The sequence below is a fragment of the Rhincodon typus genome, chromosome 3, assembly GCF_021869965.1.
Source record: "Rhincodon typus isolate 14 chromosome 3, sRhiTyp1.1, whole genome shotgun sequence".
Lineage (NCBI taxonomy): Eukaryota > Metazoa > Chordata > Chondrichthyes > Orectolobiformes > Rhincodontidae > Rhincodon > Rhincodon typus.
Window position 1 is genome coordinate 71362181 of NC_063334.1, and position 18961 is coordinate 71381141.

An 18961-nucleotide genomic window follows, 5' to 3' on the forward strand; every position below is an offset into this window, starting at 1 on the left:
GACCCTTCTTCAGAAGAAGGGTCTAGGCCTGAAACGTCAGCTTTCCTGCTCCTCTGATGCTGCTTGGCCTGCTGTGTTCATCCAACTCTACACCTTGTTATCTCTGGTTTACTTGAGGCTTTAAGTATTTTACTGAACTGACACACCACCTGGTCTTTCAGCATTCTGAAGGCTTCTACCAGCATTGTTCACACCCACAAACTGTTCAGCACACAGGAACCAATCAGATAGTTGTTTTCAGGCCATTATCCTTTGGCAATCATAACTGGCCACAGCTGCACACACCAATCAGCAATCTGTTGCTGGCCGAATCTCATCGTGCACACAGACACTGCAGTCAAGCTGTCTCCTCTTACTCCTTGTCAAACTGCTTGCAGAACAACAATGTCAACATGATTTACAATGCGTTTCACTAACTTGCTTTTTAAGAGTCCTACAATCTTTTCCTCGGTCCTTTGTTGTATAACAGTCCTCTTCCCAATTTAGTCCACAATCAAAAATAAAGTAAAAGAAAAAGAAATGGTCTTCACATCTGTTGGGTAAGTGCCACAAAAATCCTATTGTTGTAAAAGACTCCTTTGATGTTTGGGGCATTTTACGCAGTTTTATGCTCTTTTCCCCCATTTCTGACACCTTCTGTTAAAACCTAATTTTGAATCCTGCAAAAATCTGTCAGGACTTGCAAAAAGGACAAAGTTCTGAGGGATTTGATGATACTATATTAAAAAAATGCCATACATTGGAAACAATATGGAAAAAGTTGACATGGAAAAGAAACAATAGCCTTGCTTTTAAAAAAAAATCAGGCAGCTTGCAATTTGAGAAGACGTTCTTCAAGGAGTCAGCAATAAGCATTGTAAAAACAAATAGATGTACCTCCAAAACTAACCATCTCTCCACATGTTTGTTTGATACCTTTACTTCCATTCCCTGATGCTGTTTTCCTTCAAAACAGGTCTGTACTGGTACTTGACAGGTAGACTTGGAATATGAACTCAATTTAAGAAGAACTCACAGATGTAATGAAATTGAATGCACCCCAAGAGAAGCAAGGAATCATTTTTCTCTCATGTTGATGCAATCAATGTTAAATTTTGAGAGAATTTCTTGTGGGTGTAGATGTCAGACCTATGACAAAATACCATTTGTTGTGATGACACGAGCATAAAATAGTTGTAAAACCATGCTAGAGCAACAGAACTGTTCACAGGCAATGGCAGCTAATATTTTCTGAAGATCTATAGTAGGGTAGATACAAAAAGCATGGAGGACGTAGTTCAGAAAGTAACACGGAAGCTATCAAGTGTTCTGAAAAATAAGTGACATTGTAGACTTGCAGCAAGATACAATGCCATGCAAGAATATTCCAGCAATCTGACATTCTCACACCATGTTGAAATTTCAGTATAAGATTGCAGTGGTCTTAGTGGATTCAACAGTCATGGGGTAGAAAAATTTCTCCAGCTCTGGTGGAGGGACAAGAAACATGATGCATTGCCTCTCTGATACTAAGTTAAAGAAAATCACTGAAATGGTAAAGAATATTTTGACCTTCATTACAAAGGGATGCAATAGGATTGGAGTAATGGAATAAAAAAATTCTTCCTACAATTGCACAAGGTTTTGATGGGACCACATTTAGAATACTGTGTAGTTTTGGTCATCAAATTTAAGAAAAGATATACTTGCATTCTGGAATGCACTGCTGGGAAGATAGTTGAGGTGGGAAACATCACAACCTTTAAAAAGCTGAGTACTTGAAAGATAATATTCAAGGCTCTGGGCTAAGTGATGGAATGTGGAACTAATGCAGCTATAATGTAGTATTTTGTCAGTGTACACTCGCCAGGCTGAAGGGCCTCTTCTTTGCTATATAATTCTATGATCCTTTGCATTGGAGGCTGTGTAGCAAAAGTAATTGGGACCAATTTTGTTTTAAATTCTTGCATTTGTTGTCCATCCTTAATTTCTCCTGAACTGAATGAATTTCTCACCCATTCTAAACGGTGGTTAAGAGTCAATCATGTTGTTGTGAGTCTGGAGCCACATGTAGCACAGACGCAGCAGAGACAGGAGATTTGCTTTTCTTCAGGATGTTAGGTTGTCCTGTGATGACAGGCTGAGTTATTTAATTGGGCTTATCCATTCTGGAGTGTGGAAGTGTGACAGATGATCTTATTGAAAAATACACGATTATGAAGGAGATGATAAAGTAGATTGAGGAGCCCAAAATACTAGGGTTCAGTTGCAGAATAAGGAGGCGAATCATTTAGGACTAAAATGAGGATAAATTACTTCATTCAAAGGTTCTGAATCTTTGTAATTCTCTTCTCCAGAAGGTGCAGACAGTCCATCATTGAAAATATTTAAGGCTGGGTTAGATAATTTTTTGATTACTGAGAGGATCAGCTGACATGGGGAGCAAGTGGGAACATGGTGTTGAAGGCCATAGTCAGCAGTGGTCATACTGAATGGCAGAGTGGACTTGAAAGGCTATATGGTCAACTGCTGCTCCTAATTCTTGTGTTCTTGAAGAAGGAAGTCTCATCCATGTGATAACTGATAATATGAAAATGAAATGGGTTGTGGTTCCTGCAGTTAAACTTTCAGGAACTTCAGATTCTTAGGGCATTGCGACGTGTTCAGGGAATGGAGGAATCTGTATATTGTAGATGTGTTACTCATGAATGAAATTGACACTGTTGTCCCTGTGGAAATGTTACCTAGTGCTGTGGGGAAGACGTAAATTAATTTAGCACCAGGATTAAACATTACAGAGAAAAACATGGTGAATAGAAGACTAGTAGAGGTAATAGCGCTACAGTACAGAATAATTTAGAAACATGAGATCAGATGGAGAAAATGTGAGGCAGTAAGATACATTTGGAATGTACACATGTAAATGCACACAGCATGGTTAAGACCCAGAAGATGTAGGAGCAGAAGTAGGCCATTCAGCCTATTGAGTTTTCTTCACCATTCAATAAAATCATGGCTGATAATCCACAACTTCACTTTCTGCCTTTTAGGCGGTAGCAATTGGCAGCAAGGACGGGCCAGTAACGTGGCGACAGCGACGAGAATGGACCTTTCGCATGGCGGCTGCAGCGGCCTCCTGGGTGTCCTAGTGATTGGAGCAGCGCCTGTACCATTATGGAGATGGAACTTGGGACTCTGAGATCTGGGCTTTTTTTTTCTTCTTCCTTATCTTTTGTCTCTGTTAAAATCTTCTAATTCTGGTTTTTGTAACCAAGTGAGCGGCAGTGAATGGCACTTTTCGCTGTACTTATGTATTCCTATACTTAGTACATATGACAAATAAATAAATCTATAACCCTTGATTCTCTCACTGATTAAAAATCTATCTTGAATTCAAACATGCTTAATGAGCCAGACTTGACAGCCCTCTGCGGCAAAAAAATTCCACTATCCGAGGGAAGAAGTTCCTCCTCATCTCTGTCTGAAATATGTGACCCCTTATTCTGAGATTATTCAGTTTGGTCGCACAGGTTCCCACAAGGGGAAACAACCTCACAACATCTACCCTGTCAGGTCCTCTAAGAATTTTGTATGTTTCAATCATGTTACCTCTTATTCTTAAATTACAATGAGCAAAGGTCCAACCTACTCAACTTCTCCTCATAAAATAGACATTCCACACCCGAAATCAGCCTCATGAACCTTCCTTGGACTGCCTTCAATACCACTATAAGCTGCCTTAGAAAAGGGAGTCAAAACTGTTCATGGCATTCCAGTCGTGGAATCAGTAATTGCTTTGTATAGTTTTAACAAAACCTCCCTATTTTTATACTCAATTTTCTTTGAAATAAAGGCCAACATTCCATTTGCTTTCCCTATTTATCCATTGAATTTGGAAGCTAGTTTTTTGTGCTTCATGAATGAAACAAAAATCTCTGTTCTGTAGCTTTCTGCAATCTTTCTCTATTTAAATAATATTCAGCTCCTCTATACTTCATGCCAAAGTGCTTACCTCAAATTTTCCCACATTATATTCCATCTGTCAAGTTTTTGCAAACTCACTCAACCAGTCTATATCCCTCTGCAGACACTTTGAGTAATCTCACAATTTGTCTGTCCACTTATTTTTGTGTCACCCACAAATTTGGCTATAGTACATTCACTTTCTTCATCCAAGTCATTAAGATATATTGTAAATGATTATGATTATTTACAAGTGCAGCACTTATCCCTGTGGCAATCCACTAATTAGAAGTTTCTACCCGTGAACATACCTCCCTAATCCCAACTCTCTCTCTTCTATTAGTCACATTCCTCGATCATGCTAATTCTTTGAGGAGGTAACAAATCAGGTAGATAAAGGGGGAGCAATGGATGTAACATATTTGGATTTTCAGAAGGTGTTTGATAACTTACCACAGATTAGGTTACTTAATAAGCACTGATTCTTGTGACACAGCACGGGTCACAGGCCTCCAGTCTGAAAAGCAACTGTCCACCACCACCCTCTGTCTTCTACCCTCGAGGCAGTTCTGTACCTAAATGGCTAGTTCTCCCTGTATTCCATGTGATCTAATCTTGCTAACCAGTCTACATGCAGAACTTTGTTGAACGCCTTACTGAACTCCACCGCACTGTCCTCCTCAATACGCTTTGTTACTTCTTCAAAAACTCAATCAAGTTAGTAAGACACAATTTCCCACACACATAGCCACTTTGACTATCCCTAATCAGTCCTTGCCTTTCCAAATACATGTAAATCCTGTCCTTCAGGATTCTCTCCAACAACTTGCCCACCACTGATGTCAGGCTTACTGGTCTGTAATTCCCTGGCTTTTCCTTAGCAACTTTCTTCAATAGTGGCACCACCTTAGCCAACCTCCAGTCTTCTGGCACCTCACCTGTGGTCATCTGATGTACTTTACTCCCTGAAACCTCTTTACCTCTAGCAGTCCTTAAAATCCAACTTTGACCAAGTCTTTCATCACCTTCATCACATTTTCCTCTGTGGCTTAGTGTCAAAAATTATTTTGTTGCACTCTCTCAAAGTTTTACAACATTTTAGAGGTGTCTTATAAATTCAAATGACCAAGTTTGTTAGGAAAACACGGCTGGTTTATCTGCTCTGCACTCTGAAGGAAAATCAGCATTTAATAGATTTTGATGAAAGGCCTGAAATACTAATTCTATTTCTTTCTTCAGAAATGTTTCTTGAGCTTAGTATTTCCATTGTTCCTTGTTTTTATTTCAGCTGTCCAGAAACTGGTTACTATTTGCTGTTACTTTCATAAGAAATGGTGCATTTTGGAAGTGTTCCATTGTGCTACTCATGAAGAGTGTCTATTATTTGCTGCTCACTTTGTCAAAGCCTGTATTTTTCAGTTGTTTGACAATCAGATGGTGACAATCTTTCTTAGCAGTCAGGATTGGGTATGGACGAATCAAGATAAGCAGGTCTATTGAGGGCAACTTGGCTCCAAAGCGATATTCCATGCAATGAAAGCTCAGAACTAAGTGAATCATCTAATTTTGTTATCTACACCCCATGTAGACGTACACGTTATTACCCCAATGAGAGTGCTCAAAGATAGTTTACATTTCACATAGGGCGAGCAGTAAGTTTAGATAGGTATGTGGATTTCTTAGTCGATGAACGTGATGATTTTCTATGTTCATCATGAATCCAATTTACCAAGAAAAGTCATATTTCAAGTCAGTATTGAACTTACTATTAGAAAAAATGGATGGATGAAGTAAATAAACGAGAGCAGCATGAGTCATCAACTTCAGAACATGAAGCTACGGAAAGAAAAATAAAATTGAACCATGGGAAATTATTTCTTTAAAAAAAAAGTTTTTGTAAAACTCGATCACGTATATTGAATTAATTTTCTCTTGAGGTCGTAAACTCGATGGTGCTCAATTTCAATACTCAACCCGCACGTCAGGCACATTTTGAAACGACTGGCGTTTGGAAGGTCTTTGCGGCTGACCTCTGCCAGGGACCCCGCCCCTACAACTCTCCCGCCGTCCGATTGGCTCGTGGACGCCATAGAAACCAGCTCCGTCATAATGGGTCGTGTTCGGTCGGTTCTCAGTTCAGACTCCTCGGCGCGTCAGCCATGATGCTTTTCAATTGAAGAAAAAGTTCAACTTCCGCTAATAAAGTTAGCCCGGCGGTGCTTTTCGTCGGCTCTTCTCCTGTGTGAATTCCCTTTAGGCTGGTAGTGGTAGTGGGATTTAAAACAAAAAAAAAGTTGGTCGGTGTGGACTGTGAACGGAGGAAAGAAGGAGCCAGTAAAAGTTAGGAAACTGGTCGAAAAGCCACCCGACAGCAGACGAGTGTTTTTTTAAAAAAAAACTACAACCAAGCAGGAGAAAGGGGAAGGGAGTGGAGTGGATTAAATATAAAAAAAGCGGGGATCAGGAACGGAATAGAGAGAGTCGGAGAGACCTGACAAGAAAAGGAGACGAAGTGAGAGGAAGGGGTCTGTCGGTGTGAGTGCCCCGGCCGGCGTGAGGAGGAGGCGGTGGCAGCGGTTAGAGCTCGAGCAGCGGCGCGAGAGGGCAGCGCGAGCCCCAGGGAGGGGGGCGCAGGCGCACGAGGACCAGAGGCCAGGCCAGGACCGGGTCCCGAGCTTCCCCACTCCCGATTCACGATGGACTTCAAGACGGCGGTGTTTAACGCGGCCCGGGACGGCAAACTGCGGCTGCTGCAGAAGCTGCTGACCGCCAAAAGCCCGGACGAGGTGTCGCAGCTGGCGGCCGAGAAGACCAACGGCGCCACGGCGCTGCTGATGGCGGCCCGTTACGGCCACCTGGACGTGGTGGTTTACCTGCTGGAGCAGTGCGGCGCCGACGTGGAACTCGGCGGCTCGGTCAGTTTCGACGGCGAAACCATCGAGGGGGCGCCGCCTCTGTGGGCTGCCTCGGCCGCCGGCCACCTCACCGTGGTGCGGTCTCTGCTCGAACACGGAGCTTCGGTCAACAACACCACCCTAACCAACTCGACCCCGCTGCGGGCTGCCTGCTTCGACGGTCACTTGGATATCGTCAGGTACCTGATCGAACACCGCGCTGACATGGAGGTAGCCAACAGGCACGGCCATACCTGCCTCATGATCTCTTGCTACAAGGGTCATCGGGAGATCGCCGATTACCTTCTGCAGAAAGGAGCTGATGTCAACAGGAAAAGTGTGAAAGGTATTGGCTAAAGGGAAGCCCTGCGGCCTTCGCTTCGCAGCTACCTCCGTCCCACCGAGCTGTCTTTCAGGGTCTATCTCTCTGTGTCTGTCCGTGACTGCCTTGCGCTCCCTGTATGTGCCTGTCTCATTCTCTGTGCCTGTCTGTCTCGATTCCTGATGTCAATTTGTAAGTAACGATCAAGCTTGTCGCAATGATGATTAGGGTAGAAAAGAAAGTTGCTTTGGATCTTTGGTTTTCATCTAGAACATAATGTATCCATGCAGCTTATCTGTAACATGTAAAAACATCAATTCACCACTATCCAACCCACCCATGAACTGCGGTGTTATTTGATCCTGTTCTTACTTACAATCTGCACGGACACATTTCCAGATAGTGTTCTGTAGAAATCCTACCTAAGTACTGTTTTACCCTAAAGCAAACTACCAGCCTTCAGCTACAGTACTCCAGTTGACACCAAGTAACATGGTACAATCCATGACTTGGCAATTAGGTAAACTCTCAAAGCCATCACAATTACTTTGAGCTACAGTAATGTTGTACAAATAGTTTATTCCTTTAAAGTAAGATGTATATTGTGACTTATTGTATGAGCAATGGGCCAGATTATTGGATGGATGTGTATGTGTTATCACCTGTAGATTATTGGAACTGATCAAGTATAGACAATGCATCAATAGAATCTGGTTTTAGAACATTTTAGCGGGAGTTGTACTGTCTGGGAAAGATTACATTTTCAATAAACTGACATTTAGAGGTGCCAACAATAGCGAATATTGTAGATACACTATTCAAGAGCAATTTATAGGAACTTTATTCTAATTTTAAAAAGTACACTTTGTTTAAATCAAATGGTGAGCATTGATGTATGACAGGATGAGCAGAAACCTTCAAGTTGATAAGCAGAGTCCATTTTTAAAAGTTGTTTATTACAGTGCACTCTACCAACTGTTTGGGCTATCTTGTTAGATACAAGGTTCTGTGAAAATGATTGTGCCAACTCTTAAACCTGTCTTCAGTTAGCAGTGAAAGTGGATAAAAATACTTTCGAAGGGTCCATTTCCTTATTTATGTGAACTTATTTACAATAATATTGTTTGAGTACTGCTGTAAAGAAAAATGCTCTAAAAAACCTCTTTTTGTCCTAGGAAGTGCAAGACGTGAATACCAAATTTCAAAGCGAGCAGCACTGTCAGATCGCAAGGTTGCTAATTTGGCAGGGAGTACATTTGTTTTGTGAGAGTCTAACCTGTCCCCTGTTCCTTTTTAGTCTAAAATGTGTTACCTTGTATTCAAAGCCATGTTGGCCAATGGTGCATTTGTTATGTGGTGTCCATCTGTGTTTGTATAATACTGTGAAACAGGGGAAGTGTATGTTGTCCCAGAGCACAAAGATAACATGTACCGTCTACTATTGTGAAAATGCTTGAATCTTTGTCTTCCTTTGGAATTTTTTTTTCTTGACTTTTCAGTTTTTTTTAATAAGAAAATAACTAGTTATTCATGGAACTAGTTCAGTACCTTCGCCTTTGGGACTTGGATTTGGAAAATGTAGCCCTGTTTTATCAGTTGGAATTCTGTTCTGCTTGTAAGGAGCTGATGTGAAGTCAATCTGCTGACATTTGATCCAATTTTTAGTAGACAAATAACTGATTACATCTGGCACCTGGATTGGCAGAAGATTCTGTTCTAAAGTGCTGATGCTTTATTCATGGTTTAATTGTATATTGCTCAATTTTCCTCCGTATTTGCAGGTCTTCTGAAAGATTTGTTCATTATAATTATTGTTTACTTGGTGTTGAACTTGGTAATATGTGGACCACTTCAGATAGTTGTCATTGTGTTTAAGGTGAAATTATCTTTTGAATCGGAGAAAGGAATAGAAAAATTTTTGGATGGTTAAAGAAAATAGTGGGAAGAGGTTCATGTGGAGCATGGTAAGGCCTCTTCATGTCCTGCTAGATGTGACTGTTCTCATCTAGCTTTTTTTCAATAGTTTCTAATCAGCCTGGTCAGGGATGCTATCTCACGCCTCTGGAGCAATTGGGACTTGAAACCATGCCTCCTGGCCCATAAGTAAAGGTACTACCGCTGTGCTACAAGAGCCCTCTGGTTCCATTCTTAACTGTCTAATGGTAGCTAGAGAACCACCTGCCACGGCTTCTCTTCCCACCTCTGCATCATTTATCTCCTGTTCCTTTAGAGGCGATGAGGAACTTGCAGGAACCAGGGTGTGTGATAGAAGGCAGATTCAGGAAGTTAGAAAACCGTCAATACAGTCAAGTAGATGGGTTACCTGTATGAAAGGTAGGGGTGATAGGAGGTAGTGCACGAGCTACATGTGGCTAACCCCATCTCAAGCAAGTATGCTGTTTTGGAAAGTGTAGAGGGTGATAGACCCTTGGGGGAATGTAGCACTGACAGCCAGGTTACTGGTACTGAGATTGCCTCTGCTGTAATGAGGGGTATGTCGGATTGTAAGTAATCGATGGTGATAGGGAGCTTTCTAATCAGGGGCACAGACCTTTCTGCAGCCAACCTCATAATATCAGAATGGAGTCTGGCCTCCCCGTTGCCAGGGTCGAGGATATCTTAGAGAGTGCAGAATGTTCTCAAAGGGGAGAGTGACCAGTAGGAGATCATTGCATGTGTTGGTGCCACCGACATAGGAAGAGAAAGTGATGTTCTGAACAGAGAATGTAGGAAATTAAACAAAAGGATTTGAGAAATAGGTCTTTGAGGGTAGTAATAACTGGATTACTCCTGGTGCCATGTGCTGTGAGTGTAAGTAGTGGAGGATAGAGCACAAGTGTGGTTGAGGAGCTGGTGTAGGAGTCGGGGGTTTACATTTTTTTGGGATCATTGGAATCTTTTTGGGAGTAGATGTGACCCGTATAAGAAGGGCAGATTGGAAGGAAACCAATATCCTGGTGGGGAGATTTGCTAATTCTATTCAAGAGGCTTTAATCTTGTAAGGGGGTTGGGACCCAAAGAGAGTGAGAAAAGAGAAGTCTGAGGCTGGGACAGTTAAGAGGAGCATGTCAAATAGTCAAAGCAGTGAACGAGGTAAGACTGATAAGTTAGGATGCATTTATGTCAATGCAAGAGGCCTGATGTTTAAGGCAGATGAACTTCGAGTTTAGTTGGAACATGGGATTGGGGTATCATAGCTATTACAGAAATGCCTTATGGAAGGATAGCACTGGGAGCTTAATGTTTGAGGTATAGATGCTATATAGAAAGGTGGGGCAAGAGAGGAGTGAGAGTGGTGTTTTTGATGAGTGATAACATTATGGCTGTACTCTGAAGATATTCCAGGGAGTACATCCAGTGAAGTTATCCAGGTAGAACTGAGAAATAAGAAAGGAATGATTACCTTTATTGGGATTGTGCTAAAGGCCCTCCAGTAGGCAGTGTGAAATTGAGATGCAAATTTATAAGGAGATCTCATATCTCTAAGAATTGTAGGGTTGTAATGGTAGGGGATTTTAAATTTCCAAACATAGACTGGGACTGCCATTGTGTTAAGTGAGATGAATTTGTCAAGTGTGTACAAAAAACATTTTCTTATTCAGTATGTGGGTGTACCTACTAGAGAAGGAGCAAAACTTGACCTTCGCTCTGGTCAAGAAGAAAAGAGCGTGTGTCAGATATAGACAGCTGGGATTGAGTGAATCCCTCTGAGTATACTCAAGGGAAATCAAAGGGCAAAAAGGGACACTAGGTAGCTTTGGCAAATATGGTTAAGGAGAGTTCAAAGAGATTTATCAAACACATTAAGGGCAAAAGAGTAACTAGGGAGAGAATAGGGCCCTTTGAAGATGAACAAGGCTGTCTATATGTAGGACATGGGTGAGATACTAAACAAGTATTTTTGCATCAGTTTTTACTGAGGAGGAGGATGTGATATGTAGAGAACTTGGACAAATAAATAGCGATATCTTGAAGTGTTCATATTACAGAGGTGGTGGTGCTGGGCATTTTAAAACGATAAATCTCTAGGACCTGATCAGGTGTATCCTAGAACTTTGTGGGAAGCTAAGGAAGTGATTGCTGGACCCCTTGCTGAGCTTTTGTATCGTCCATAGCCGTGGGTGAGGTGCTGGAGAGGGTGGTTAATGTGGTGCCATTATTTAAGAAAGGTGATATGGAAAAGCCAGGGAACTGTAGACCAGTGTGTCTGATGTCAGTGGTGGGTAAGTTATTGGAGGGGATTCTGAGGGACAGGATTTACATGTGTTTGCAAAGGCAAGGACTGATTAGGCATGGACAACGTGGTATTGTGCATGCAAAATGGTGTCTCAGAAAATTGAGTTTTTTGAAGATGTGACAAAAGATTGAAGGCAGAGTAGTGGAAATTGTCTGTCTGTTTGGACTTCAAGGTGTTCAACAAGATTCCACATAGCCTGGTTAGCAAAGTTGGATCACTTTGAATCCAGGGAATGCTAGCCATCTGGATACAAAATTGGCTTGAAGGTAGGAGACTGAGCTTGGCTTTAGAAGATGGTTTTTCATACTGGAGGCCTGTGACCAGCGGTGTGCTGCAAGGATTGGTGCTGGGTCCACTGCTTCTTGTCATTTAAATGAATGATTTGGAAGTCAGTATAGGAGGAATAGCTAGTAAATTTGCAAGTGATACCAAAATTGGAGGTGTAGTGGACAGTGAAAGAAGGTTACCTCAGTACAACGGGACCTAGATCAGATGGGGTTTAATTTTGACAAATGTGAGGTGTTGAATTTGGTAAGGCAAATCAGAGCAGGACTTGTACATTTACTGGTAGGGTCCTGGGGCATGTTACTGAACTCAAAGACCTTGGGATGCAGGTTCACACCCCCTTGAAGGTGGAGTCACAGGTAGTGAAAAAGGTATTTGGTATGCTTGCCTGTATTGGTCAGTACATTGAGTATAGGAGTTGGAATATCATGTTGCGGCTGTACAGTACGTTGGTTCGGCTACCTATGGAATACTGCGCTCAATTCTGGTCTCTCTGCTGTATGAAAGATGTAAATCCCTTCTGCACCCTTTCAAGTTTAATAACAAGGATGTTGCTGGTGTTGGGAATGTTTGAGCTGTAGGGAGAGGCTCAATAGGCTGGTATTTTCCCTGGAGGGTCCGAGGCTGAGGGGTAACTTCATGGAAGTTTATAAAATCATGAAGGGCCATAGGTGGGATGAATTGCTCACATCATCTCCCCAGGGTAGGGGAGTCCAAAACTAGAGGACATAGGTTTAAAGTGAGAGGGGAAAGATTTAAAAGGGACTTGAGGGGCAACTTTTTCATGCAGAGGGTGATGGATGTATAGAATGGGCTGCCAGAGGAAGTTGTGGAGGCTGGTACAATTACAACATTTAGAAGGCATCTGGATGGGTACATGAATAGTAATGGATCAAATGTTGGCAAATGATACTCGATTAATTTAGGATACCTGGTCAGGATGGATGAGCTGGATTAAAGGGTCTGTTTCCTTGTTGTGTAACTCTGACTGCCTGATCCATGGGGACTCCTCGTTTCTTTCTTTCATGCTGTAATTTGGCAGCAACATCTGGAAAAGATGTTAGTTTCCTTGTACTCTTTTAACACCTAGCACTACCTCACATGCGTGCACGCTGGTAAGTTATCAACATGCTTCTCCAGTATTGGATGAGCAGAATTTTTTTCAGTTATGTTTTGAGAAAACCAAAGTCATTGGCTTCAATCCTCACTAGTAACTCACTTATTCTTTCTCAACTACCTGAGGTTGAATTGAACAGCCCAAAACCTTGATGTCCTATATAACCTAAGATGAGCTTCTGATCACTCATTTGCTTACGTAGCATTGCCTGATTCCATCATTTCCTTAGTTCAAGTTTTATCTGTGCTAGTGTTGCTTTTACAGGCATCTGGGCATCCTCATGCATGAATCTTGGAAAAACAATATGGAGGTAATATGGAAGGCAGATCCAATTTTTGTATTTATTATGAAAGAAATATAGTATGAAAGTAGGGAAAATGGTAGCTGCAACCAAACGAGGTACCAGTGAGACTGCACCTGGAGTAATGTATTTATTCTTTTTGAGATCCTAAATGCTGCTTTTTGTTCTTCCACACTACCACTGCACAGCATCTGTGTTGTGTCTGGAACATTGTATACAGTTTTGGTCCATTTACTTGAGAAATTTAATTGTTGGAGGCAGTTCTGAGAAGGTTCACTAGGTTCCTTCTAGAGATGAGGGGTTTTTCTCATGAGAGATTGACCAGTTTAGACATATACCACAGGGTTTAGAAGTAAGAGAAGATCTAATTGAAGTATTAAAAATGCTGAAGGGATTGATAAAGTAGATGTAGCAGAAGTATCCATACCTTCAACTGTTTGGATTTCCATTCTAAAGACTTTGCATCAAACTGTCCTCCTTTCTCAGGATTTCTTTAAAACAAGCTTTCTTGACATCTGACCAAATATATCATGATGCTACATGCTCAAATTTTGCTTTCTAATTCTTTATTTTACTACATGAATGGTTTATATGAATGGCTGCTGCCTATGAAATAGCAATGTTATGGCCCTCTGAATCTTTCTGTGTGTATTGAATTATTATCCTCGATGGTTAGAGTGCAGTGTGCATAGAATCCTGGCTAAATGTTGGGTGAGTGCATTTAAGGTTAACTTTCCATTAGGAAAGAAAATATTGACCAAGCTGTGCGTATAACGGATTTTCTGCCTAAGGGTCTTTTCTGTTGCACAGATTAAAATTAGTTTTAAAAATTGTTTCCCTTTATAATTTCTTGTTTCAAATGTAATCATTGATTTATTACTATATCAGACTGTGCTTTCAATATTCTCTAACATGGTTTAAGAATGAAATATTTCCTACGTTACATTTATTTTTCTCTCTTTAAAGGAAATACAGCCTTGCATGACTGTGCTGAGTCTGGGAGCCTGGACATCATGAAGATGTTGCTTAAGTATGGAGCCAAAATGGAGAAAGATGGCTATGGGATGACCCCACTACTTTCAGCCAGTGTGACTGGTCACACCAATATTGTGGACTTCTTGACTCAACATCCACAAACAAGCAAAATTGAACGTATTGATGCCCTAGAGCTGCTTGGAGCCACGTTTGTGGACAAGAAGAGAGACTTATTGGGAGCAATGAAATACTGGAAGAAAGCTATGGACATGCGATACAGTGATGAGACTAATGTTCTCACTAAACCAGAGCCCCAGGAGTTAATAATGGCTTATGATTATGCCAAAGAAGTAACCTCTCCAGAGGAACTGGAAGCCTTGATTGCTGATCCTGATGAGATGAGGATGCAAGCACTTTTGATCAGAGAGAGAATACTAGGTCCTTCACACCCTGATACCTCTTACTATATTAGATACAGAGGTGCTGTGTATGCTGATTCTGGCAATTTTGAAAGGTGTATCAACTTGTGGAAGTATGCTTTGGACATGCAGCAGAACAATTTGGATCCATTAAGTCCAATGACAGCGAGCAGCTTGCTGTCTTTTGCTGAACTTTTTTCTTTCATGTTGCAAGATCGCACAAAGGGTGTCTTGGGAACTTGTGTGTCCTTCAATGATTTGATTGGAATATTGAGCAAAAGTGTCTTTGAGATAGACAGAGCCATGAAGCAGGTACAGACTTCACCTGACTTAATACAATTGAGCAAAGCTCTCTCAATAATTCTGCACCTAATTTGTTTGTTGGAGAAAGTGAAATGCAGTTCCGAGCAAGAACATCTCAAGCGCCAGACCATTTACAGATTTTTAAAACTTAACTCCCGAGGGAAAACTGGGTTTTCCCCACTACATCTTGCAGTTGATAAAGACACTACTTCTGTGGGTCGCTATCCAGTTTGTAAATTTCCATCTTTTCAAGTCACTGCAATGTTGCTAGAGTGTGGTGCAGATTTCAATGCAAGAGACTTTGAGGACAACAGCCCACTGCACATTGCAGCACGTAACAATCATCCCGAAATCATGAATCTTCTAATAAAGGCAGGTGCACACTTTGACACCACAAACTCCCATAAACAGACTGCCTGCGATTTACTGGATGAGAAGGAAATGGGGAAAAATTTGATCCAGCCCATCAACCACACAAGTTTGCAGTGTCTTGCTGCCTGTGCCATAGTAAAACACCAATTAGTTTACAAAGGACAGATTCCAGAAAAACTGGAGGCTTTCATTTTGCTCCACAGATGAAATGAATGCTTTTTAGGTTGGTTTCTAGAATGCCTGTAAATATGGGAAGAATTTTGTTGCGTGCTTTAGTTTTCATCTGTGCGTGAAGAGGTGTTGAATGGATTCAGCAGCTGTTAGTGAATTTGGATTGCATGTTTTTGTTTTGCCCTCTGGGTCACCTTGCATTGCAATTCATGCACAATGGTAATGCATGCGTGTGTATATAGTATCTTATATCTGTTCATCTGTATTTTAATGGAAGTCTACTGTATGCTGCTTTGCTTTTTGTTTAAACTTGATTGTTTGTTTATTATAATTTGGAGTTCTAGCAACACCTCTGCTAAACTTGGTTTATGTTCTGAATATTTACAAGTAATGAAATGATTAGATTCAAGTTGACTTTTCTAAGTTTCTTGTGGTCCAGATTAGTGTAGATGCAATATTCCCACTGAGAAAAGAAAACTGGCATTCTGTTTTGTTGATTCTGCACACTGTCAAAGCTGGCTTTACTGTCAATGCCTTAAGTGCTTTAAAGTCTCCCAGTGCAATGGCTTGGAGAAAATACTGCTCATGTTAAATACATCACTATGCAGATATTGGAAATTGATTAGAACATTGGGCATCTTTCTCATGCTTTTTGTGGAGTGCTCATTTATTTAAAAAGCTTTGTTTTTCAAACTGTGTTAGGTATTCTGACCACTTTATTGATGGAAGCACCTAGAGCTTTTTTGAATATAAATAGGGCTATATCCTTGAAGTTGCTGCATTTTGACTCCTTTTTACTGTGTTTATGGAGTGAGGAGAGAGTTGAACTACTTTGATCTATACGAGTTAATGCATCATTAAATGGATTTCAAATCTTTTTAATAGCTTTGTACAGCAAACTCAGATGTTTCCGTTGAACAACAACCTGCCTACAAGGTATTGATAAATACCAGATATTACAGCAAAGTAATACATGAAACAATATCCACATTACTGTTGAATCTGGATGTGACATTTGAGGGCTAAGTTGGATTCGGGCAAATACTGTAATTCTGCACTTTACTGATACAGATGAGAATTATTGTGGTACACTGGCCATGTAATGTCTTAAATGAAGCATTCGAAATAAAATGCACAAAAAAAAGCTGCACTTGCATTCACTGGTATGAAATTGCTGTCTAATCAACTCAGTCATTGATTAAATATTTCCTTTCTATAAGGCAGTCACTGTTTAATTTGCATCTGGAACATTTTAACAATAGCTTCCTTAAGAGAACATGTCTGGATTTCACCTTTGTTTTAGAAGAATTTTCAGCTGCTTCTCTGATAGAAGTAACATGTTAAATTAATATTACTTTACAAACTGGTCACTCAAGCCTTTTTTTGCAGGTAAAGCTCTCTTTCTGGCTGATGGTGAAATTATTGATCTTTTTAGTTCCTAAATCTGCTGATTTCTGCACCACAATTTTCTTGCATTAAGCACTTCTTTCCAAAAGGGCTTTTGAGCTGGTTAAATGTAATACTTGAGCTTCCTTAATCTCTGGCTGTGAGGGCATTTATGGACATTTGGGGTTCTCGAGCCTTAAGATATGGCACAGTTTTTTTTAAACCTTTATTGCTGACCAGTGAACCAGTTTCAATTTATCAGGCGAAAGTGGTAAAAGGATGCTGTGATGAAAACTATTGTAATAGTTCTACTGTTTTTACTACAATGTAACTGACTTATCAAAACTGTTTTTCAGATGAATTAGGATGATTGGGAGTGCAGAAGTATGCAACTCAAACCACTTTTTACACACGTGGCTTTTTTGAATTGCTTAACACCAGCTGCTATGGTTGGGTGTGCCTACTTTATTACTTCTTATCATGGTCACTAGCCCTTGTAAAAAATTTTTTTTATCAAGTTCAATAAGTATCTTAGCTCCATGTTAGGTGGTTTTTCAAGATATGGGACTGCTGCTCATGAAACCAAGTGTCATACCCCATATGGTGGGCAATAAATAGGGAGACTATTCAGCGATATGAATTATTTGGACCCTGATCCAAAATTGCTGATTTTTACTGAGGAAGTGTACATACTTGAAACTCAGCAAAATATTCTGGGAGTAAAGTCCCACCAATGATTCTTTGTCACACAGTGTTCACACACATACCTGCAGTTTCTATCGAATTGTACTGTTCCTCTCCAGTCCCAATTGGAATGATTGAGAGCTGATTTAAGAGAATTTATGTATGGAGCAACCTTAACAATCTCAGGGCTTTCCTATACGTTTTACTACCAATGACTTTGTTTGAGTCTCCCTGTTATTATCATTTTTTAGGTAAACCACCAACCAATTTGTGTACAGCAACTCTCTCTCCATTATTAATTACACTATTCATAGATAAATGTTAATGCATTTGGGATAGCTCAAAGGAGATTTGCGAGATGAATACCTGGTGATTTTTATTGAGCAACCAAGGTCCTGAGGGAACTTGTTCTGAGGAAGGGCCACCGGACCCGAAATGTTAACTGTTTTTTTCCTTGACGGATGCTGCCAGACCTGCTGAGTATTTCCAGCGACTTTTGTTTTTGTTCCTGAGGGGATTTGACAAGGCAGATGTGGGGAGGGTATTTCCTCATGTGAAAGAATGTAGGTCTAGGGATCACTGTTTTAAAATTAGGGTCATCCATTTAAAACTGATTTGAGATGGAAATTCTTTTCCTGATGGTTATCTTTGCTTTCACCAACTTTTGAGGAAGACTGTACCAGATTTGTTAAATATTTTTGAGGCTTGTTATGCAGGGAGTTGAAGGATTACCTTTTAAGTGGACATGTGGATTTGAGGTTGCAATCAGATTGACCTGCTCTTATGGAAGAGCTGAATGCCTCTTCTCCACTCCCATCCCAGTAAACCCCACCAACACCATCCTCATTTGTGTGACAACAAGTAGATATGTTTTTAATTGTTTTGTTTGCATGATAAACACTGATCAGGACATCGTGATAAATTTCGTCCTCTCTAAACAAGTGCATTTTTTTAATCATCCATTCCCAGAAATGGACCATTCTAATTTCATAGCTGTCTAGTAGTTAATATATTTTAATACAATAGTTGAACAGTTGGCGACCTACATTTTAAGATTCACAGCATGAATACCCTGAGTAGTTCTGGATGACTTCCACACTTGTGTCAGCCAAACTGGTATATCAGTACAGCTTCTCCAGCAATCTGTTTTGTGTAATGTCACAATGCCTAGCAATTATTTAAAAATATGACTGGGGAGGGGGCGGGTGGAGAGAGAATGGATGGGAAGCAAACAATTACCTATTCTGTAATTGGATAGAATTGCCCTGTAGTGAATCTGTTGATAAAACAGAATATTCTGTAATAAACCAGTTTGGCCTATCTAATGATTGACATTGAGCCAGTTAATCGTAATCAGTTGCCATTTGATAAATTATGGCTGGTTTGGTTGTGCTCTTAATTAGACTTTCCTCCCTTAACCCTTAATTCCCTCCTCTCAAAGTCTAAGCCAGTTTTAAATATATTCAGCGACCCAGCCTTAATGAGCCATTTGGCTCATGTCCATTTTGATCAACAAAGACCTGATGACACTAATCCCATTTTCAGCTTTTGAC

General features: G+C 40.6%; 1 protein-coding gene and 1 long non-coding RNA gene across 2 annotated transcripts in view; one reads left to right on the plus strand and one right to left on the minus strand.

The window, feature by feature from the left end:
- LOC125482827 overlaps window positions 1–6921 on the minus strand; it is a 14280-nt gene extending 7359 nt beyond the window's left edge. Inside the window, exons 1-2 of the long non-coding RNA XR_007261809.1 lie at window positions 6816–6921; window positions 150–367 (exon numbers count right to left, since the gene is read on the minus strand). This is a non-coding gene — a long non-coding RNA (uncharacterized LOC125482827). The remainder of the gene's footprint in view (window positions 1–149; window positions 368–6815) is intronic.
- Window positions 6197–16507, plus strand: fem1c (fem-1 homolog c). The gene is made up of 2 exons (XM_020512402.2): window positions 6197–7182; window positions 14065–16507. The coding sequence occupies exons 1-2, from the start codon at window positions 6639–6641 to the stop codon at window positions 15372–15374; spliced, it is 1854 nt and encodes a 617-aa protein (XP_020367991.1). The 5' UTR covers window positions 6197–6638; the 3' UTR covers window positions 15375–16507.
- Window positions 16508–18961: the final 2454 nt, after the last annotated feature.